This window comes from Coturnix japonica, chromosome 18 (genome assembly GCF_054131305.1).
Source record: "Coturnix japonica strain WE chromosome 18, WE-NBRP24, whole genome shotgun sequence".
NCBI lineage: Eukaryota > Metazoa > Chordata > Aves > Galliformes > Phasianidae > Coturnix > Coturnix japonica.
Genome location: NC_140680.1, coordinates 6,451,288 through 6,475,361, shown reverse-complemented (window position 1 = coordinate 6,475,361; position 24,074 = coordinate 6,451,288). Strand labels below are relative to the sequence as shown.

At 40.0% G+C, this 24,074-nt stretch overlaps 1 protein-coding gene across 35 annotated transcripts in view; it reads left to right on the top strand.

Annotated features, from left to right (window-relative positions):
* TENM2 (teneurin transmembrane protein 2) overlaps window positions 1–24,074 on the top strand; it is a 1,410,959-nt gene that overhangs the window by 1,251,622 nt on the left and 135,263 nt on the right. For all 35 annotated transcript variants that reach the window (XM_085518796.1, XM_015875933.3, XM_015875927.3 and 32 more), the window contains 2 exons: window positions 4,422–4,656; window positions 16,683–16,921. In XM_085518796.1, the coding sequence (XP_085374922.1) occupies window positions 4,422–4,656; window positions 16,683–16,921 (474 nt within the window). The remainder of the gene's footprint in view (window positions 1–4,421; window positions 4,657–16,682; window positions 16,922–24,074) is intronic.

Here is a 24,074-nt window from a genome sequence, read left to right as displayed (position 1 = left end):
ATCCTCAGTCATTCAAGGGAGGCCACAGTCAGCATAGGCTATAGAGAGTATGACAAAGTCCTAGACAGATACTTTATCCGTTAATTCACCTTTCCCCTTTTCTGTGATTATCTGGATAGTGTGGGTTAGCAGTGGGGTTTTGAGGTCTTGTTGTATATTTTTTTGCTGCAGAAACATTTAGGTTTTGATTCTGATGTTGTGCAGAGGAGATGGCTGTAGTGCACTGGCAGAAGCTGATAAGTGACTCACACATAGTCAGTCATTCAACCTTTTCTTGCTTCAAACACTGTAAAAGCGTGGACAAAAGAAGGAACACCTGACAAATGGTGTGGTTTTACTGCAAGAGAGAGAGTTAATGACATCTATGGTTATAAGAAAGATAACTTGCTTCTTTCCAGCCTACACTGAAAACATTCTGAGAACACTGAGATTCCATTTTAACTTTGTCCTTCCACAAAATAATTTGGAGAACTAAAGCGAACAGTAGAGCATGGCTTAAACCAGAGGCCACAAGGCAGATGAGAAGCCCTGGTCCCAGCCCAGCCAGCTCAAAGCTGGACTGAAAGCTGGGTGTCAGATGCTGAGCAGGGGCAGCTCTTTGCGTGCTGCCTACTGTTCCCTGGCTGCTTCAGTGCTTTTCTTGCTGACTGAATAGAGTGGTCTGCCTTTGGAGAGGGATTCAGTTTGGAAGGTGGCCCTGTTGTTGTGTGACAAACCTATTACTCATTGTGGGAGCAGATGATGTGGTTTACTTGAGAAAACAGTGTGGTGCAGTTATGTGAATAAAGAACTAGAGTTTCTGAAGACTGTTGCTTGCTAAGAAGGATTTTATGTGGTATTGGTTTATTCCTTTTTATCTTTCAATGCATCAGCTTCGTTTGCTGTTTACTGCAGTGTCTGTATTGTCTAGATGTATAAGCTGCTGCATTGTTCATTTCAGAAAAATAGTGTATGTTTTTCCTTTTAGTTCTTTTGTGAGATGATTGAGGAGGTATTTGTCTCCAGCATTTAATCATGGCACATAGCAGCATAGCTAACATAGAATCTCCATTCCTTTTTTTTGCTGGTATATACGAGGGTTCCAGGACAGCAACTGCTCTTCTCTGATCAGGGGTGCAGCCACTTCTCCTTTGAAACAGATCTCTTTAGTGGGAGATTCACTTCTCCTCAGGTTTTTGTGTTGGGTGGATTTAGTGCAGGTGTCATGTGAGTGTTACATAGAGTTGGAAGAACTAGGAGATTAATATGACAATGTTGAAGCAGATGCAGAGTGTCACTTCGTGCACCAGGCAATGTCTGAACTGCAAAAGGAGCTGAGGAGCAGCATTTAGAGGTTCATCCTTGGGAGCAGCTCGCTTCTGTGCCTGTAACCCTTTGACACCCAAGGACTCCTTCTGCTCCTCAGCGTTCCCTGGCCCAGCAGAGCAGGGCAGTGCTGTGAGGAGGTGGCAGTGCCTTATGCCCCACAACCATGTTCTGGAGTTCAGCCCTGGGCTGCAGCTTCTGTGCTCTCTCATGTTCCCAAGGGAAGGGAATGTCCTCATCACACAGTTACGTTCAGTGGTTTTCTGCTTTTTCTTTTTTCTTTTTGAGGATACGTGCCATTTTGCATCTTACTTCAGGTGCATGTTACTGAATACTGAAACAACTGAATAACTTTTGTTTGCTTCAGAGAAATGTAGGTCAGACTTCGTGTTCTCAGAGTACTTTAATAGAAAATAATTTATCTTCCCTCGGCTTCCAGTTCTCACACTTCTGCTTTTTATTTATTTAAAGAGCTTTACGAAGAAGCAGCATATTAAGATTCTAACTCTGTCCTATCTAGGTAGCTAACCTATGTATTCACTTCTGTGTATGTGTTTGTGTGTTTCTTAGTATTTATATATAAGCGTTTGTACGTTTTAATTTGTATCTGTGTAATTTTGATTTGGTGTTGGATTTATATTTTGTATGAAATGCTACATTCCTTCTGTGCCAGCTGTTTGGGGGTTTTACAGCAGCAGTGTGCATTCAGCTGCTTGTTTTGTGCAGTGCACTTCATATACTGTGTGCAAACTAACTCTTCCAGCAGACCAAATTCATAATAGCTTGAATTCAGTTCTTCTTTAGCCTTACAGTAATTGCACATTAATAAGAATGCAGAGTTGTCTCATTGTGAGAGCAGCCTCTGTGATTTTGTGGTTGCAGGATTCAGAGTCAGTACCTTGTCTTTGTTGGGAACAAAACTTTTTTGTTGATGATTCTTTCCTATTTATCCCGTGAAAGGAGAAACTGAATGAGCAGTTGCAGAGAAAATAGGAAGAGCAGAAATCTTCTGAATTAATTTTTAACACGAGGGCATGTGTCTGTATTTTATCACTCACGAAGTTCCATTTATTGAAATCCAAATCACTGTGCTTTGTTTAAAGCCTGAACACAGACATGAGGAGAGTAATTCCACTTAAGCTTCTATGCATGTGGATATTGTCCAAGCACGTTTTCTTCTTGCTGTTTTTCCGTCCACATGCTCTTTGGAAATGGCACAGGACCCAGTGTAGATTAGACATCTGATGTTTTAGGAGGTCCAAACGCGGATTTTAGATGTTAACTTTGCTGGGCTAAAACAGTCTCTTCCAAGCTTATGTCAGAGATGGCCAAGGGAAGGATAGTAAGGTGGCCAGCCCATGTGACAGCTCCAAAGTCTAGAACATGTTCATGAAAGGCTTCTTTGGTTTTCAAACAGGGTGAGCGTTCAAGCATAGAGGCTTTCAAAAAAAGGAAAGAAACTTCTGTGCAGATTGAAAGAAGCAGATGCAACATCAGGAATTTATCATTCCCTTCTGAGGGTGTCTTGTCAAAGGGCAATTTCCATTTGCTTAAGTGTTACTTGGACCTGTGTTGTTTCTTCTTTGGTCTACGCTGAAAGAGCTGTTCTCTTCCAACCCTGTCCTGTGGCAATTCCCCAGCTGCACCGCTGCCCTCAGCAGGCTCTTGTGCTCCCAGGGCAGGCTGGGCAGGCACCATGTTGTGCATCTGCCTGCACTGATGGAGCGCAGCTGTGGCTTCTCTTGGGTCCTTCCCATGTTATGGGGGTTGATCTTATCATAACTTCAGAAATCAGAAGCCTCACTTTTTGCATCTATTCCAGTTCCTGGCTGTGTGGTGTGATTTTCACATGGGATCGGTCCCATTTGAGCAAAAAGGAAAAATATTTTTCTTCTTTAAATATGGGCCTTAATGGTCCAGCAGTTAATTGAATATTTCAGCAGGTTTTCTGTGCTTCGTTGTTTCACATGAAAACAGATCAGTTTAGCTGCAAATGTTTTCCTCTTGTGATGCTTTCTTTTATTGATTGATTCATTAGGTAAAACAGTCTTCAGTTTCTAAAAGATTCATACACCATTATGATTATAATTTAGCTAATATTACTTGTTCTGAATATTGTTTGGTAGAAAACTATAACTCGATATAATGACTGAAGCACTCAGTTCATAATCCACTTAGTGCTTGTTATTTTAAATTTTGCTCTTTTTACTACAATTAAATTATGAATTATGAACTTACCACTTTGTGTTTATTTAGTAAAGTGACTATGCTAGAATGATGCCTCTTTATTCTATTATATTTGCATGCGCTTTTTCATTTAATCTGCTTGCCTTATTGATTGGCAGAATTTATTTTCATTATCCATGCAAACATGTCAGTACTCAAAGAATAAGAAAGGTGTACATCCTTCCTTATCTCCCCCCAAAATTTGCTGTCATCTTTCAATGAAAGAGGCTGAAAGAGTAGCATAATTTTTAGATCTTGATGTGCATTTATTGCATTGCTAAATAGAAAAACTGAGGCCAAATCCCAATTGTGTGTAAGAATGTGGAAGATACTATCATTGCATTGTTGCTGTCTTTTCATATTTGGAGCTTAATCTTCTTTCACTGGCACAAATACTGTTCCTTTGAACCTAATGGGCAAACGGTGAGTGAAAGCAGATTGAGATCTCTGATTATGTTTTATAGAAGCATAAAGACCATATTCTCCAAAGCTATTTTTAATGCATTAAGGTTCATATCCTTAAACCCCTGACAGAAACAGGGCGGAAGATGTCCCCCAGGTGGGTGTACAGAAGGAATGAGCTTGCCAGTTGCGCTGCTTCCTTCTCTTTTTCTGCAGAGAGGCCACAAAGGCTATTTTTAAACCTCAGTTTAGTCTTTGTGAACATCCTAACTATGCAAACTGTAGGTGCTGTTTTATATATGATCTCAAACAGTCTGTAGTCTTATTCAGACCAGTGTTTCAGTAGCTACACATCCAAAAGGTGCACAGGTTTCTGGTCTGTGGGGTCAGCTTTTTGGTTTTTTTACCCAGTCAATGGTCTCTTGAAAATGCTGAGAAGAATAATACCATCAGCATGGATATAATGTCGTCTTCTTTTTCCATTTCAGGCCCTTCAAACCATCACAGCCAGTCAACTCTGAGGCCACCTCTCCCCCCTCCTCACAACCACTCACTTTCCCACCATCACTCGTCTGCCAACTCCCTCAACAGGAACTCGCTTACCAACCGTCGCAACCAGATCCACGCACCCGCTCCTGCTCCCAACGACCTGGCGACCACACCTGAGTCCGTGCAGCTGCAGGACAGCTGGGTGCTCAACAGCAACGTGCCGCTGGAGACCAGGTGGGTTGCAGGGCCTGGCTGCACTCTGCAGTGCCCTTAGGCTGGTGAGGGGTTTTGATCTACCTTAGGGTCAGTGGCGGTTTTAGTTGACACACGGTGAGAGTTCCTGACATCAAAACATGTACAGTACACATTGCCTGATGTGTGTTGCACTAGGAGGCGGAAAGGTGGACATCTCTGTCCTATTTTCAGGTATTTAATATACGTTTGGACAGTTCTTGTGAATTCAGCTAATGGTACTTTTGTGGTTTATCTTGCTCACAGGCTCAGGGGGAACTTTTTATAAGTCACATTGACTGTGTTGCTGGAAAATTATGCGCTTTGCCCTTCCTGGAATCACAAACAGAGGCTCATTTATAATTATGCAAATTTGCATTTTGGGAGACTTGAGAAACAATCCCAGATTCAAGACTGGCAGTACTATAATTTTCATTTATATTTCATCCAGCATGCGAGCTCATTTTAATCTCTTCTGTGTGTGTTAACAGCTTGATGCCTGTGGGGCAAACAGTTGCATATAAATTTAAAGGTGCAGCACTTGGGTCAGTCAAATAACTAAGTGCCTGACAGGCTGTGGTTCTCAGTACTGAGATCTGTGGTCTTTCAGGGTGTGGGATGCCTGCTTTGAATAGCCGAATTTGAAAAAAGCCATTGTGGGGACTTGTGCAGGAGCATGTGTTTGTGTCCTTGTTCACGGACATGAGGAATTTGTCATTTCTAAGGTCTTAAGATTGTCCCAGTCATTTACAGGAGGAGAATTCCTTGTGATATTTGCAAAATGGTTCTTTGTCAAAATGCTGGCAGCCACAAGCAGTAACACTGGACTTCTCTGACTCTTCTACATTCTGATTTCATACCTATTTCCTGCCAGTGGGGACAGTACTAACTTTGGACCTTCCACCTTTCTGCTTTGTATCGCAAACTCTCAGGGAATACACATGTATTTGTGTTACTGACCAAAGCAATGCTGTTATTTTTGGAGGCTGCAGGACACCTGGCTACCAGAGAACTGCAGTTTTCTGTAGGTGTGTTTGTCAGCGGCGAACACTGAGATGCCAGAGAGCCTGCTGACAGAACTACTGCTTTCTAAAGGCTCTTCCAGGGGTGCTGCAGGATTGATTTTTTCCTTTCTGACATGCACACCTGACAGGACTTCATGACAAGTTTCATCACAAGAATATTAACTCAGAAGATGAGGAGTTTTTTTTTTCTTGTTTGCAGTGAATTTTACTGAAAATGATGCCTGCAGAATCATCAGGGGCTTTCCAAATTAGCCTGTACTCTTTAGAGCTGGTATTTCCTCTAAATTCATGCTAGTAGCCACAAAAACAAATGACACCTTTATGCCATCCTGTCAATTCTGCCTTTATTTTTTAGGCTTTATCTTGATGTGAGCGCTGATCCCACTCACATTGCCTCTTCCCAGAGCACTGCACTTGAATGTTTTTCCCTGCTGGCAGTTGTTCATCTCAGCAGTGGAGCACCCCAGAGTCAAAGCCACCACTGACAGCAGCTGCTGTATCAGGGCCATCTTTCACAACTTTTAGTTTTCACCTCTTGGTTACCTTCACTAGGTTCTGCTCTCAGCTGAAAACAATATGCAAGTGGTCACATTACCAATTATGGAACAGAAAGCAGTACCTGAGCTGTCTGAAGGGAATGCTTTATGTCAGCACTACAAAACTCAGATCACAATTTAGATTCCAGACACCTCTTTATCTATCAGTGCTGAGTGCTGAAATCATGGAATACTGCGACGTGTGTCTGCATATTGTTATTTTTTCTCTGCTAAGAATGTTTTTTCTCTTCCCTTTGCAATATTGTGCTGCCTGAGCTAAATTCACAGCCCACTTGGAGACAGCACATTTTCCAAATGCATCTTTTCTCCATCGCTTGTTTCAGTATTGATTTTGGAAGGGTTAACCAGATTTGTATTAATTTAGCATGACAGGTTCTTTATTTAGTGTGGGTTTTTCGTAATGAGGCTCTTGATTCAATGCAAGCATAAGCATAAAATACGTTGATGAAATTCTCTTATTTTTAATTACTCTTCAATTTAAAAGGTAAGTAAATTTGAAGTCGGTGTGAAGTTCCCAAGCCTGTTTTCTTATTTACTACAGCATACATGTGATAGGTTAGACCAGATACAAGTATATAAGCTAGGAAATGAGAAACCACGGTGCTGTTAGTGAGAGCAACCAGAGCAGGACAGGTAATGGCTCCTGGGGCAGTGCCAGGCATGGCATGCAGTGGGCTGAGGCCTGTGGGCAGGAGTGGAGCTGCACTGGGCCAGTGAGGAGTGTGTGTGATCTCAGCCCAGCTGGCCTATTGGCCGCCTTCTGAATTGAGAGCAGCGATTGAGAAAACTGATGTTCATTGTCAGTTCATATCATGTGCAATCAGTTCCTGTAACTGTCAACAGTTATCCCTGCATTTACGAATGGCTGGTCCTTGAGGAGACTCTCATGACCTGACGGTGAGGACATGGTGCCTGGGAGCAGGTGGCTGCTGGTGGCTGTGCTGGCAGTACAGAGGGTTGGCCTGAGAGCACCTCGCAGTGGAAGCCATCTTTAATCTGCCCCGGCTTCTATTTTTATGTTCCTCATCTCCACCTACAAAAGGTGCAATTGTATCTGCTTCTGGTATTGTTCAGCTTACTTTAGGGACCAATTTTTGCTCTGAAGTGAAATTCTGTGCTTATTCTGTATGATTTCTCTGATTCCGTCAAGCAGCTCTCTGTCTTTTTATGCATCACTGTTACGGTTTCAGTGGCCACCATCTTTCCATCTTTGTTTTCTTGTAGAGTTCACTGCTTGCCCATATTTGCCTGTACTTTCTACAGGCAACTGTACCACAGGTCTCCATTTACCCTTGGTAGCACTTTATTTTTAACATAATTACACTTACCTGAATTGCAATAGCTTGTTTCTTTCAGAGGAGCTAAAAACTGGAAGAAATGCTTCCACGGAGTTCATAGTTAAACTGTTCTGGTGTAGTTAAAACTAGTTCAAGGCAGATGAATATAGGTTTTATCTTACCCGACCTGCTGCTGCTTTATGGATGCAACAGGTCTCTGCTTTGGCTGTGTAATTGTTCTGTTTTCTTTGAAATTAGGGTCCGGAATGGAAGGGTTGAAACAGATTTAACTAAGGATTGAGAAATGCATCGCTGCAGCATATCATGGTGCTATTTTTATGGTTCATTTCTGCAGTACTTAGCTGCTTTACCTTTAGGCCCGGAGCTGCTGTGTAATGCTCTTTAACTTTTATTGTCCTCTTGCAGTCTGTTTCAAACCATCTCCTCCTCCTCCTTTCCAAAGTGCTGGTTTCTACGTTTTGCAGTTAAGAGGTGTTTCTTTATCGCTTCTTTAATCATTGCTTTCAATGAGGGTGAATGATGAAAATACTACCTTTGAACATCCCAGTGTGGGTCTCATTACTTCCAGACAGCCAGAGAGGCAGCACTCTGCTTTATAGGTTGAAATGCTTTGAGGGCTTCTGTATCACAGAGCACAGGGGAAAAAGAACAGCTCTGCAGGAAGGTTCGCATCACTCTGTGAGCTGTAAGGTTCATCTCTGGTACAGGAACCTTGCACAGGGCCATCTGCAGATGCCAGTCAAAAATGAAACGACTCATTAATGAGGATAACAGAAGAGCTCTCATGATTGGATGTTTGTCAAAGATTGCCGAATGTGCTAATGCCTGTTCTGTGCTTCATATTGACGTTAATTAATCTAGTTGGTACGGTTATAATTAATACTTAATCCAAGAGAAAAAAAGATTAAATAGAAGTTAGTCTTATTATTTAATCTCATAATTAGCTTCATACTTAAAATATTTTCAATCAAAATCTTTTAGCTGTAAATACAATTTTATGGATGTGTTTAGTGTTTATAGTTTCTTTGATCTTTCTCACAAGATTTGTTATTACGTTTCAGTAAAGAATGTAACATACCAACATTTCTCCTGTATTTCAGGGGGAAGGATGATGATCGCTGGTCACTCCTCTGATGATTGTGAAATCCATGTTTCCTTAGATCTTGCGGGCTGTAGTACAAAAGTACTAGTCAAAATTTGGAGTCATTTAAGCAAAGCTCTATTTAAAAATTGAAACATTTGTAGAAATTGCCCTTATAGAATTCATGTTGTTGTTTCAAATATTTGTCTGTTCCTGGGGTTCAGGCTGCCTTTCTTTCTTTGCAAGTCTAGTTTCACTGTAGTCTCCCCCATGGGTGAGCCTGAGGGAGAGAGAGCACAAGGAGATAGGGGGGATGGAGTGGTACCATGAGCTATATCCCACGCTGCACCAATGCAGAGTCACAGAGTGCAAGAGCAGAGAAACACCTGTGCTGGGTGTTCTTATAGTTGCAGACTTCCAGGCAGTGAAGCAGTGAGTGCAGAATGTGATGGCTGTGTGTGGGGTAGAGCAGCCACTGCAGAAATCAGAGAACAGTGAGATTTAGTGCTGAGATATTGCTTGTTTATTTGAGAAAGAAATTAAATATCTGAAATGTTGTTAATGCTTAAGCCAGATACTGTACTGTGATTGTGTCAACAAGATAAGCTACAGAACTTCTGACCTGAATATATAAACTTGAAGTTTCTGAATGAGCAGGAGCTGCAAGTTGCAGCCGCTCCTCACAATTGTCTGCCTGTTTTGAATAATGTCTCAATATTTTGATATCTTTATGCATGATGCAAAATGTTCTGGAACAGAACAGTGTAACAAAATTGCTTTTCCTTTTGTTAATGCAAATTTCTAGAATATATTGGGCACAGCAAGCAGCTACTTGGAGCAGAGAGATATCTCCTCAGTCTAATTGTGCTCAGTCTCGGCCTTCTCTTACAGTTACTTGAACTGTAAGACTACAGGTACATATGCCACAGAGTTTTGATCCTTCTGAGTTAAAGGCCGGGGCAAGAACTGACCCTTCTGTTTGCCTTTTCCTGCTTGAGAAGGTTGCACGAAGGTTGTGTAGTCTTTCCACATAAATGGGATCTGCACAGATAGGTTCTGCATGTGTCTGAAAATCAAAAGCATTTTGAAGAGGCAGTAAAGCATAATCTAAAGTATCCATAGGGACTCGATGTACATTTGGGCCATGCACTTGGAGGAATTCCAGAAGTATTGTAGAAAGGTCGTTTTTTAGCAGGTTTTTGCGGTGATGTTTTCAAAGCAACTATAAACTCTGATGAGAGATGAAAGAAGGAGTGGAGGGAAGCCCTACAAATGCAGGATATGTGCTGATGGTTCTCAACATCTGTGTTATGTACTCCTACACACACACCCATAAGCTCCAAGAACTCTACAGATCGCACATAACTGCATGTTGTCACGATCTGCTTGGTTTGCACTTTAAAGTTTTGAATTGTGTAGAGCTTACAGGCAGCATGAATGGGGAGAGACAGGGATGGTTAGGCTGTTGTTTTGTTGGTTTGTTGTTTGTTTGGGTTTTTGTTTGTTTTTTAGTTCTAGAGGACATTAAAGTTTCTATTTTATGCATTTACATATAGACTGATTAAAAAAAACAAAAAACAACAAAAAACAACATTTCAGAGACTTGATATTTTTTATTTTATTTTATTTTATTTTATTTTATTTTATTTTATTTTATTTTATTTTATTTTATTTTATTTTATTTTATTTTATTTTATTTTATTTTATTTTATTTTATTTTTTGTAAGATTCTATCTACTTATAGACCTGGATAACTTATTGAGTTAGCCCCATTCGTTGCCAGTGCTTTTCCTTTATTTATAGTTAAGTAGGTAGTGGAATTAAGATATAGTGAAGAGCTTATATATGTGCCTTTTCAAACAGAAGTGTTTTGAAAATTATTACATTTATTGATGCAGAAAGCTAAAAATTAGCAGACCTATTGAAATGCAAAATGCTGTTGTCATTGCTGTCAGTAGCAGAATAACAGATGTAGGCATTGTTGGATTTTGCCACTGCACTGTGTAATGTATTTCTAAGAACTTTACAGATGAAATGTAACTATTCTTGCACATGAAAATTTAGACATCCTATAGTTAGAGCTGATAAAGGCTGCCTGAATCTTTCCAGATCTGCTTTATAGATTGTACTTCCATTTAATCCAAGTACATAAGTGGAATAACTCATTTTCTGTGTTTATATGTGTAGCTATTTCTATTACTTTTCCCCAGGTGTTAGCTAGCAGTTCCATTGCTGCAGACCTGGAGAATAAACAAAAGTGCAGATTTTAATAGCTTCATTATGCAACAAAGTGTCAGCTTCACTTAAGTGAAGATTCATCTGGTAGGTAACTAGGAATAACTGTTACCATCTTGTTTCTGGGTCAGTTTGTGAAACAGACTTCAGCTGGGATCCAAGCAACTTTGCAGGAAAAATATGCATACATTTAAAGGGGAAAGCAATTATTTATTGGCTAACTTGGGCAAAAGGCTACTAAGATTTAAGCTGGCAGGCTAAGTACTAGTATGCCCACCAGCTGTTGTAGGGCACCCAGGGCTGGTTTTGCACAGGCACTCTTCAGGAGGGCAAGGTTGGCCTCTGCAGTTCTGTGTTGCTGAGTTTCATGTGCCACCAGCTTTGCCACACCAACCCTTCAGCCCAGACATACTTGCTGGCCTTGCTCTTCTTTCCCTGTCAGGTCGGAGACCTTTCTGTTTTGGTGTTCGCCCTGTCTCCTTGTGGAGCTACTGATGATCCTCGTTGCAGCAATCCTTCCTCTCTCCATCGTTTACACCCTGTTGTTCTAAAGGCTCTCACAGCTCTGTCACATCCCAGTAGCTTTCTGAGCAGCCTGAGCTGGCGTGATGCTTCTGGCTCATGTCATGCTTCACATCCTGACACCAGTGAGAGCCCCTGGAGCTGGCAGCTCACAGCTGGGGCATAAGATAGAGGGGGTTATAAAAGCTCACCCAACAATATTTTAATTAGCATCTCCCAGGTCAGGTGCAGGTTGTCCTGTAAAAACGTACCCAGTGCAGATCCAAGGCTGTTGCTGGGTTACAGTACAGATATTTTCCTTTTAGTTTTGTTTTTCTTTTTTTTTTTAATTCAGTCTCGTTTTGATCGTTGCTTTGGGAGCATTGCCTGTTTGTTTTTGTTTAATAACATGACAGATAGGGGTGCCCAAAGGCTGGTGCTTGCCTTTTTGTACAACATATCACCTTCCTGCCAGGCAGCTTTCAATTACTATGCTTTTGTGTGTCCAACTGTGCCTTTGTTGAGAGAGTCGAGCCGGCGGTCACAAGCTGGTCTGGCACTTAAGGCAACACACGACACTCTGCTTAACACTCTGTATGTTTTAGAAGACGTTGTCTTGGGACATAGTGAACCTAGACTTCAAGGAATCATGACCCCTTCGAGGGCTGGGAAGTTGGTGTTAGAACTTGGCTGGAGGCTTGGCAGCTGCTGCTGTGTTCAGACTTATGCAGCAGAGAATAGAAGTGATAGAAGTGTAACCTTGCTGTTGATGTCCGTTCTGAATTATTGTGTCCGCACCTGATGGAGTGTTCTTAGTTTCTTGCATCACGCACAGTTAGTTGCAAGCTTGTTTTCTGCTGTGAGATAAAAAACCCAGAAACACTGTGTTCCTGTGCAGACTGCAACTGTGCCTGTCTGAAGTGTGCACTTGAAAGTGAGGGAGGCACATTGGCATACCTCTATGAAATGACCACTTCCTTGACCTACATGTGTCTTAAATAGCTCTCCATTGAAAATATACCTAGAATCATATCCCCAGCTGGAAAGGACCCACAAGGATCACTGAGTCCATCCCAGGATGACCTAAAACCCAACCCGTATGTCTGAGAGCATTGTCCAGATGCATTGGGTGTAGGGTAGCCTATCTGAAAATATTTCTTATGAAACAGGAGCATATATATTTACTATGTGTTGTTTTATAGAGAGTTACCATAAAAAGTGGTGGCCACAGGATTTAGAGCACTGGTAAATTTGGAGTTAATAGTCAGGATGCGATGAACCAACCAATCTTTCCTCCTTCCACATAGCTTTTTTCTCTACTTAATGTTTTCTATAACAAACCTCCAAATACAAACTACAACCTGCTGTGTGCAGTGAGGCAAGGAGGGCAGTCACCTCCCCATCAGAGAGCCCTCAGTTGTGTCAGACTGGCTACATAGCCAGACTGGCTAACAGCAAGGACGTGCTATTAAACCTCCTTCGGCAACCAAATCTTCCACCAGCCTAACACTCAGAGTTCTTTCTTAGCATAAAAAGCATTAGAACAGTTCATAGTTTTTTTGTTCTTGGTTTCTTTTTATCTAAAAGTGAGAAAACTCACATGAAACTTTGCTGCCTGAGTTTGACAGCCACATTCAGGCTTTCATTGACACAAATGCCATGGCTACTCTTCTGCACAAGAGTTTAGAAGACTAGGTTTTGTGTTTTGTTGTGTGTTTTTTTTTCCCCAGTAGAAGTAGGTATAATGCTCCACGTTGCATTGTTTCTTCTGCAGCAAATAAATGCCATAACGTGATCAGATAAATACAGATAGATGTGATTTTATCACAGCTTAAAAATCATTTCTTTGTAAGTCCTTGAACCAGTGAATCAAGCTGTTACCTGATCTCTTGGTATGTATCTTTTCTATTTATTAATTGCTATTAAAATGGTAGTTTTAAGAAAAAAGACACTTCAAGCATTACAGCTCCCTGTATTTCTTTTTTCATACAGAATGAGCTTAGGATAGTATGAGGAGTGGAAGAAGCAATTTCTGTTAAGACACCTTGTTCTTCCATTCTATTACAGTTTTTCATCTCAAAAAATGATAGATTTTTTTTTTCTCAGCTGGTTCTTGCAGTGTGCTGCCGTGACAATCTCCCCATAAAGAAGGGGGGAAGAAAAAGATTTTTCTCTCAGAGTATGGAAGTTAATACAGGCTCTGTCAGACCACTATTCCCTGAGCACCAGAGGTCCTTTTGACCTGTGGGAAAATAAATGCTATAGAGAGCTCTGAATTAATGAAGAAAGCAAACTATAGCTTTTTCCATTTACCAGTAATCCACAGAACTGTGGACAAATGTCCCCTTGCATGCTCCTCTCCCACAGATGTCACCTCTGCTGGCAGTGTGTGGCAGCAAGGCTGCGCTCCCTGCTCATCTGTGCATAGGAGCAAGGGGCTGGGGAGCAGGGGCTGCTTTGGGGAGCCCTGAGAGAGCTGTGGGATCAGCTGGTTTGCCATCAACAGCACACAGACTCCGTCCATAGCTTTTACAGGTGTTTAAATTACTGCAGCTTTTCATACTGGTGATGGCATTTTGTAGTTATCCTGTACATGAATGCTTCATGATGCACAGAAACCAGAGAGACTGTGCTAAGATTAGCAAATCTATTCCTGTGTTTTCAAAATATAGATATAGACCCGATCTAAATCAAAATACTAATCCTAAGTGAGATGGCAAATGTGTTTTTGATAGATGAACATGGAGTATACAGTTTATTACTTAATTCTACTCGAAATTAAGTGAATGGGTACAAACAAACAAGATCATTTCTCTCCATAAGCATTCATTGTGCAATATCTGCTGGTCTTACCTCTGAGAGACTGTAATTAATGTTGATAAATGCTTGTGTTCTTCCTTTGCAGCTTTGGTCCACAGACAATTGGTTGTACCACAGCATGTCAAATCCCACGTAAAAATATAGCTATAGATCATTGGTTTTAGGGATGGAGTTCAGACAAGTCAATTTATTTCCATTAGAAGCTGAATCTAAACTTAAAACTGTGGGTGCTACAGATACTTTGTCCATTACATTCTCAGTCATTCTGGTGTGCTTTGCTGTAACTTAAGGTGTTTCTGCTAATCTGCTTTCCAGCTTCTGAACACAGTGCCAGCTTTCCAGAATGGCTCGGTGGGTGTTTAACATATCTTTAGTTAAATGTCTTTTTCTTAATCTTCTGAAGATGTAATTACTGTACTCTAACATGGCATGAAATCTTCTAATGTTTGCCACCTTGTCAGAAATCCTCACATAGAGATAGCAAACTTTCCGCTTTTGAAATAGATGGATACGAGTTGAAGGTGTGACAAAATTCAGTTTATTCAAGAATGTTTTTTCTTTTTTGATTTGGAAATAGCGTATTTCTTCATATCCATTTCTGTCAGTCTTTTTGCTCCTATTAAGTTCTGAGCAGTTCTAACAGAGTGACAGAGGTCATGTTTGAATGTGTAAGTATTTTGCTTTTCTTTATATACTTCACATACCAAAAGTGGACCATGGTGAGACTCTTCTACTTTCTTTCTTCCCCTCACTGAAACAGTGTATGATTGGCATGTTCTATTAAAACATATCTAGCTATTCGTTCATTCACTTTTGATGGGAGCGGAGTTTCATTATATATTTGAGTTTACTTTAACAATGCTATATTAAAATTTCTGTTGGTACTGCGGCTGCCTTCCTGGCTGAATGGCACATAACATTCCCAGGTTAAAAGCTTTGACATTTCAGATAAAGGCAATGCCAAGGACTGCAATTTCCAGTTTGATTTTGTGATTTCCTGCTTTGGGGCAGGAGAAAAAGGACAGTAAGAACCATCCGCTGCAGACAAAGCCTGAAAGGGCCACGCAGTGAGAGGGGCTGGCTGAGCAGCTGCAGTGAGTGGGAAGGAGAGCTGGACATGTCGGTGCATGACCGACATCTGCTCTGCCTCACCACATCTGCCCATCCATCCTTCTTCACACCACATCTCCTGTCTATCCATCCTTCCTCACGCTCCATGTGGTTTCAGCTCCGAGCTCCTGTCTCAGAGCAGCACTGTGCTCCCAGCAGAAGCAGTCTGCTAAAGGGGCTAAAACTGCTTCTGCTGCCGTTGGTCATGTTTAACCAGGCTGAAGGAACAGAGGTGTCAGCAGCTCTCATGTAACACCACCAGCTTCATACCACCAGTTCCTCAACAGCTATTTTAATTGAATTGTTTTTCTTTTCAAAAGCAAACAAAAACAACAGAATTAATCTGCTTGAGATACTTAGGCTTTGAAAGGCACTTCTGATTGTGTACCTGTGTGTCTGAAGCTTTTTCTCTGGTGTCTTCAAAGCACAAAGAGAAAGTTTTGGAAGTGACTTTGGCTACTGCTGTAGTAGACTGAAACATTGTCTGAAATAAAATTTTCATCACTGCTGAGTGGAGTGTAGGATGTTATTTGGGGTCTGCAAGAGAGGAAAAAACAACAACATCACAAACGCATTGTCAGAGTGAGTGATTTATTATGGCCATTAATAGACTTATTCATAAATGACTGCGTTAAAAATAGATATATTTTCAGTGGCCTTCTTGAAGAGCACCACCCTTGTTCTGTTTCTCTTTTTATCACTTATTGGGAACGTTCTTCTAGTCAGCCCTTCCTGACTGTGATGCGTTAATGTGGAACAGCAGTCCTCTGCTTTGCTCTCTCCATTTCCTGTGCCTAGAGCAAGTTGGCAGCATTCTCTGAGAATTTCTTGGGCAGTGTGTCACTCATTCTTTTCTTCTCAGAAAGCATCTGGGCAGTCTGAGAGGTTTTATTTCTGCTAAGCTTTGCACTTTTGATTGTTGTTTTAGTTCTTCAAACCAAGACTCCCTGAATACTATTTTTTTTTTTTTTAATTGTAAATTCTAAGTCTGGTAAAATTTAATTTTATTTTCCCAAGTTTGGGAATGTCTCATCTGCATATGAGCCCTGTTAGCAGACTGCTCCCCCTTCTAATGGGCACAGTCTTAACATACTCAAAGACACTTCGGTCACATTGGTGTTGTAGTTACTATCCAGGCCAACCGCATCTAATCACAAAAAGATTGAGAAGATGATGCTGACAGAAGACATCCTAACACTGTGTTTCAGTGACAGTTGTTTGGCTTTGGTGGCAAAAGGTTTGTGAGAGTGTTCATTTTCCTTATTTCTTCATGCAAAGTCATTTTACTTTCTTCTTGCATTTAATCCATTATGTCACCTGGGTTAGGAATACTCCTTCATAACTATGAGACTTCTTGTTTTCAACTGTAGTTCCATTTTTTTTGTTTTGTTTTGTTTTCCAGGCATTTCTTGTTTAAGACATCTTCTGGAACGACTCCGCTGTTCAGTAGCTCTTCCCCCGGCTACCCACTGACCTCAGGAACAGTTTATACTCCACCTCCCAGGCTGTTACCTAGAAATACGTTTTCCAGGAATGCTTTCAAGCTGAAAAAACCCTCCAAGTATTGTAGCTGGAAATGTGCTGCTTTATCTGCAATTGCTGCTGCAGTCCTGCTTGCCATCCTGCTAGCATATTTCATAGGTAAGACTGTTATCTATGTCAAATCACATGGCTATGTCAGCAAATGAAACTGGAGCAGATGAAAGGGTGGTTTAATCTGTTTTGCAGTTCTGTGTAGTTACTGAGCAAAGAAAATTATTATTCTTTATACTGGTTAATGAGAAAAATACAATTCTCAAGTCCCGTTTGCTGTCATAGGAGTGGGAACAAGACATTGATTGTGGATCCTCGGTGTGCATTGTTAAATGGAGGTGTTGTAGGTGCTTCAAACAGGGGCTGATATAGTGAGGATTTTTGTATGTACTACCTTGGCTCTAAAATAGTTTGCACAAATGGTGATAGTGAATCCTTAAGAGTAACAGTGTTTGAATTGAGGTAGTACCACAGCGTGCTACATTTAGAGAAAAAACATCCAAAATCATTTTGAATGATAAGTCTCCCTTTATATCTGTTCACATGCCTGAATTTGTCTTGTTTTTAGACCTCAATCACATAAATCCATTTGGTATGCCATTGTTTTCCGCTTGCCACACATCCCTGGTGTTTTATAAGGAAAACTCAAACTTTCTGCTTATTTTCTGTGGTTAACATATTAATAATGACATCAGTACGTTCTATTCTTTCTGTGGTCTTTTCAGATTTTCTTTAAACATGCTCCTGGTTTTTTGTCTTTACTAGATTAATCTATTTCTGATTTCTCCCTCCATATCCTCCTCATTGTCTGTTGTTTTGGAGATTTTTCAAAGGATCTATACCAGTTAGTTGTGTATTTTGTACCTTTTACAATGCCTCCAACAATATGTTGATAATGACATACTACACGGATTGTCCAGCTTCCCTGACTAAATGGCAAAATTGTAGTAGCTTGTAAATACTTTCCAGACCTATTATGTTGGGTTTTTTGTTCATTTCTGAGACTCTTTGTGCTGATATTAATATGTTGCTACCATAAAGAACAAGGTTCATGCATAATATGTGAAAGCCCTGTAAAGATGCACTGAATTTTCTTCCCATTTCCTCCATTTGAAGAGAGTGATTATTTTATTATTATATTATTTTTTAACCAGACAACACAGCTCACAAGTGTAGACAGTGCTTTCTGTGGACATTTCAATTATCACAGTAATGGTCTTCCACAGATCATTAATACACACGAGGTCAAAAAGAGCTGATGAGTGACTTCATTGCTTTTGTCTCTTTAGGCCAGGCCTGCATCCCATCATACTCAATGCTACAGAGCTAACCAACTTTCTGTGCTTCCTCTGTAGAAAACCTCTGAAAGGCAGCAGGCTTAGCTTGATATATAAATAAGAAGATTGGAAAGCACATGATTTATTGAACTTGACAGTTATCATACAACAGCTCTCTGAGTGATTATGCACATGGGAAATGATATACTTCAAGCTGAATATTTTAATCATGTGCGTAACTTTGAAGTGATGGATTATGAGATGTGTTTTTCCCTGTTATTTAGTTTACTATAATCTAAAGCAAAACTTTGCAGTGTGGTTATTGCCTTCAACAGTTTATTAACCATTTGAGACAAGACCTGATGTAAAACAATGTGCAGGCCCTTAACAATTGATGGATGATCTTCAAGTCATGACAGCAGTGATCCATTTTGACAGAAGTTTTTGAGGTCTTTTTGGAAAAGGCAGAAAAGAAAGAAAACTAAAAGGAAATTGCATTGTCTTAAGACAATATCTTGGGACATTGTCTTGAGAACAACAGTATGGCAAAAAGAATGAGCTTAGGAACAACAGCTATAAGCTTATCCAGCCATCAAATTGTCCTCCAATGGTATGACCCTAGGCACTGAAATCTTATTGTAAGAAACCTGAAAAACCTTTCCTTGTTCTGCAGATCCCGGGTGCAGTACTTCAGTCCTGGGAAAAATAATTAATTATCCTCTCTCCTGGGCAAAGAGCAGCAATCCAAAATATCAGCTGTCTGCTCCTCTGCTGCTTGCTTTGGAGCTACTGACCTACTATTATGTGAACTGCTGTGAAGACAAAATAACTCTGCCTTGTTCCAGTCAGTCTGTTAGAAGAAATTGTGTTTTTCTGTTTTCAAGATGATCAGAATACTGTTCAGATCAGAACAATATCCCAGTTCTGTCCTAATCGTTTAGACAGTTGGAAAGTGAGAACTGTTAATCTACTGGGAGTCTTAGGATGTTATTTAAGTTAGACCAAGATAGGCAGGAGGAAGGGCTGTACTGTGTTGCACTGGCTCCCCCAGTGTATTTTGCTATCAGAACTTGAAGCACAGGAGACTCTTTAAAGGAACTGATAACGTTTTACTGCTGTACATGTCCAAAAAAAGCAAATTTCTTGCTTTCCACCAAAGCAGAAGTTATATTACTGGGGGCACATCTGCTAAAAATAATAGTTATGGAAAAAGTTATCAAAATTTGCAGTGAATGGTTCTGCTCTTTAGGTTTATCAATATATCGAGGCTCCATCGAGATGACTGTATCACAGGTAGCAACCACTACTGCTGGACTAAATGAAAAACACAATACTGGCAAATAAGAAGTAAATTATATTTGAAAGAACAGGTTGAAGTTCTCATAGACTGCATGGTTTCTGAATGAATTGTCCTGATATAAGAGAGATGTGGGATTCAAAGCAGTTCATTGAAAACATGCTGTGTTAGGTTTAAACATCCGAATTTCAGACTGCCGAAGATGAATGGTGTCGTGAAAAAATTTTATACAAGGGGTGATCTAAAAAGTCAGGCAAAAAACATATCATAGAAGAAGTCAAAAGTGACATAGGCATTCCTATTGCCTTTTCAGGTAAATAAAAACAGACTGAATGAAATGAACAAAAAAACAACCCACAGTCCATAATACCCTTTGGAACGAATTGTCCTTCAGTACTGTTTGAGATTTGTCATTTCACAAAGTCTGGGATTTATTCCCATTTTCCTTGGGCAACGTTGAAGAATGTAGAATCAGCCATTCAAATTAGGACATCCTGCAGATACTAGGCTGGTGGTGAAACCGAGTTACAGGAAAGTAATTTATTAAGTGTCAGAAGGAAAGTATACGCCAAACGTACCGTCTTTGTCAGTGTTCACTTTGGAGATTATAGGAGTGATTTGTCATATTAAATTAGCTCTTTAGATTTGTGCCAAACTTGGAGGGGAAAAAACAATAAATAAAGGAGGAAGGTGGGGAAAAAGTTTCCTAGTGCTCCCCACGATAATAACTGCTGCCAAACACTAACCATCATGTTCCTGTAAGCCCCTACACTGCTCTGATTTCTACCAGTCTGACTTAGAGCATGGAAGAACATCTGACCATCAACATGCCATGAGGTTAAAAATGAGATAATGTTCTAGTATTTACACTTTTTAGAGAGAGGCAACGAGTAACATTCCCTTTGCAATGAGTTCAGAGGTGCTCCACTTCAAAATAGTATTTCATGCTGATAACTTTTAGTGTTGGTGTATTTTGTCTGCTCCTATTCTATTCAATGATACAGAAAAATAGAAGGAAAATGACAAATTATGAAATCAGCATGATTGTACCGCATCTTTAGTGCATGTACCACTAGGAAAATGTTATCACTCATTTATTCTTCAGTGTTACTTGACCCTAAATATGCTTCAGGCTTCAGATAAACTCGTTTTCTCCCTTAACTTAAAGTAACGTAGCCACGTCTGTGCTCCAGAAAGGCCTGAATTGCCAAAGGCTTTGGCTGCTATTTAAGCAAATGACAGTTTTGTTTTTATACCCTATACATTTATTTAAAGTTAAAGCCTGGAAAATAGTGGCACACAGAACAAATATTTGGTAAGTTTCTTGCTATTAGAAAACACCACAACAGATTTGTGAATATAATACATATAGGCAAAGAAATGGTTAATTCATTTGGTTATCTTTCTCACACAATAGTATTCATTTGTTTCTGTGACAGGCAGACAATAGAATGTATGGGGGTTCTTGAAGAAATTAGGCTTGGAAGCAGAAGTCTCATCTTTTAGCTGCATGAAATATGTGCATAGACTCTGTTTTCATAAAATTGTCTTCTTTTGCTGTTGGTATCAATTTAAATTATTTTCATCCCAAAAATGAGTACAATATTTGCCAGTCTTAAGAGCTTACATGAAGGTTTTTCATTCATAAATGCAGTGCTCAGACTGTTACTGTAAATTCTTTCAGTGCAGCATATAGAGCACTGCAGATGCTGCCGCTCCCAGAAACACAGACATGTAACTAACTGCTCCCAGCTTGACTGGCTGCAACTTTTGCCATTCACAAAAATATTTTTGAATTTAGGAGACATTGATGGTGATATAGGTCCAGTCATCTGTTTGACTCTGACACCGCAGGTCGGGATTCATGACAGTAGCTCACGCAAGTGGTTATTTTATGTATCAATTGATTCATTTGCTCTGTCTTTGAGCTATTTTTGACAAATGGCAACCTATGTTTCATTTGATTTCTTATGCTACATTTGTGTTGTTGCTTTGCTTTTAAAGTCAGAAAACCACTGAGCTGTTCTTGCCCAGACTTCTCTGAAATCAAATATGCTCGGCAGCTGGGAAACCAAGATTGACAAAAGGGAAAACCATGCGAAGATGGAACCTCTGTCATGCAGAGGGCATCTGGTTGTCAATCACTGCTACCAAGTTTCACTTGAATTTTGCATCTTGCGAGATGAGATGGTGACAGAAGATTCTGTTCTAAATTTGCAATGAAAATAGGTATCACTTTGGGGGCAATAGTTAAGTTTTAGGATAAGCCTATCGCACGTTCAGATATTCTTCTTCACTGATTCAGTCAATCTGAGAATGCAAAGATTTGTTATCTGATGCAAGCTCTGAGAAGAGAGGCTTTGAACTTTTCAAGGAAAAACATCTCGCCCCATTCTGTAACAGAATTCTACACTGTTGATGGGAGTTGGGGAGCTTGGCTCCAGGAACATTAAATGTGGAGTTCTCGCCTAGCAAGGGTCCTATTTCAAGGTGCAAATGTGAGAGTCATTTGGTGAAGTAGATCATCTTGCTTTAAAAACAACGTGCTCCTGCTCCTATAAATGCATAATGCCTCAAAAAACAGGAGTGTTCTTATGAGAGGTTACGTGGGTTTAGTTTGCCTATGCTTTTCCTGGGTTAAAAATGAAGGCTTGATCTATGGATTAGCTCCAAGAAAAGCGAATGTGCGTGTTTTGCCTAGCAGAGATCTCAGAGATAATAGAAGTAACTGCCTTTCAGTGTGCAAGGGCAGTTTTATCTGTCTGTTCAATTCTTTTTGTCTTTGTTGAGGATTTCCATACAGTAAACCCAAGCACTTGAAACCAGAGTGAGCCTAATGTTTCTATAACTCACAAGTGCCATCAGGCGCTTAGTGCTTGAAATTGAAAACCCCTTCTACCTATTTACCAAGTCAAACAAGCCTACTCAGAAACCTTGGTAAGAAATTGGAGACCAAGGTGGTTTTTTGTGTTGGGTGTTACAGGGATTTGTTGATGGGGAGAGTGGTGTTTGTTTTTAGTGCATGTGGCACAATGCAATCCAAGATGAATATCCGAAAATATTTTTTCACAGATTTCTCAGATGCTGGTTGTTAAAAGTGTTAAGAGATGTTGCTGTGAACGTGAGAAAAATAACACAGCAGTCTAGCTGATGCTACTCTACTCAAAATGTGTGTGTCCTTAGTGTCATAAAAGTTCTCAAAGTAATCTAGCAGGATGACAGTGGCTAACCTGGAAATGTTAGATAAATAGTGCTTAAATTAAGTAGTATTGTCATAGAATTATTATTTATTCTGGCCATTTTTTCCTTTTTCTACTCAGAGCTACACGAATGGCTTCCTCAGTGGCTCTTTTTTCCACAGTTTATAACAGCAGGGCTTTATGTTGTGCTTCACATGCTCCATTATTTCCTTACTTTGCCCAAACAGGTAAATATCCTGGGTTTCATAGTAGCTGGGGAACAGAGCCTGTTCTCTATCCTGTTGGTGCAAGGACTGATTGTTTTAGTAGTCTTGGATTTAATCCAGAACTACAGGTAATGAGTCTCATCAGGGCAAAGAAGTAGCAGGGATAAGCAGATGCAAAACAAGTCTGGAGGAAGTCGGGGAAAAATGATAAAAAAGCTTTGAGGCAGCTCAGTGAGACATGCCTTATTTATAGCCTGGCACAACATACTGAGATGAGACCATCTTTCTGAGGAAGGGTGAGCATAAGCGATCTTGAATATTAAATTTTGCTTATCTAATGCTAAGTCAGATAGACCTATCAAATAAATCTGCAGTCATTTTCTATGAAAAGTCAGTGTTCAATATCAGTGTAAGATTTCACAGTTCTCACAGTTCTCCCTAGGGAAATGTTGCTCTGTTAGCTGCTGTTTATGCTGAGATCATCAGTTGATCATTTCTGGATTCATTTATATTTATTACTCGTTTCTGTGCTAACTGGTCTTGTTGTTTTACATTTTGTGCGCTTACAGATTTTATTCGCTTAGGTGTAGAAATACATTATTGCTTTTAGGATTATAGCTGTCGCTCAATGGGGTAATAGTAGATCAAAAGATGTGACAGGGATTCTGTAAGAATGGTTAATGTAGCTGCTAAAAAACTACTATGAAAAAAAACAAAAAACCCACAAATAAAAGATATTTAAGTGTACTACAGAGAAAAGAGGATAAGAGGAACCTACTTGAAGACAAATATAGAAGTAGGAATTACATTCATGTTATGAAAATAATAGGACAGTGTAACAGAGCACAGAAGTCATGGAGGAAAAGAAGAAAAGAAGTTGAACAGTGGGAAGAGAAATGTCACATCACTATAAAATAACAGAAAACGTAATTTCAACACATTACATTAAATGGTGAATAATGTCTTTTCAGTAACCGAAAAAGCTGTTTAAGAAACAGTTCTTGTGTTCATTTCAGCTTTTAGTTGTTCAGGCTTTAATTCCATGTAGTTTTTCTGTGTCATACTTTGTGCTGCCTACTCAGACTCTACACAGATACAAAACATATCCTGGCCGTTTTACACAGTCTGGGTATCCATATGTCTATATGTCATTGACTTGCAGAGGTCAGTGAGTTTGAATGCCCCACACACCATGTTCACATCATGTTTTGGGGCCTTGTTATTAATCCTTTATAGGTTACTCCTGTAGGTATAATCAGGAAAGCAGTATTTTTGAACACA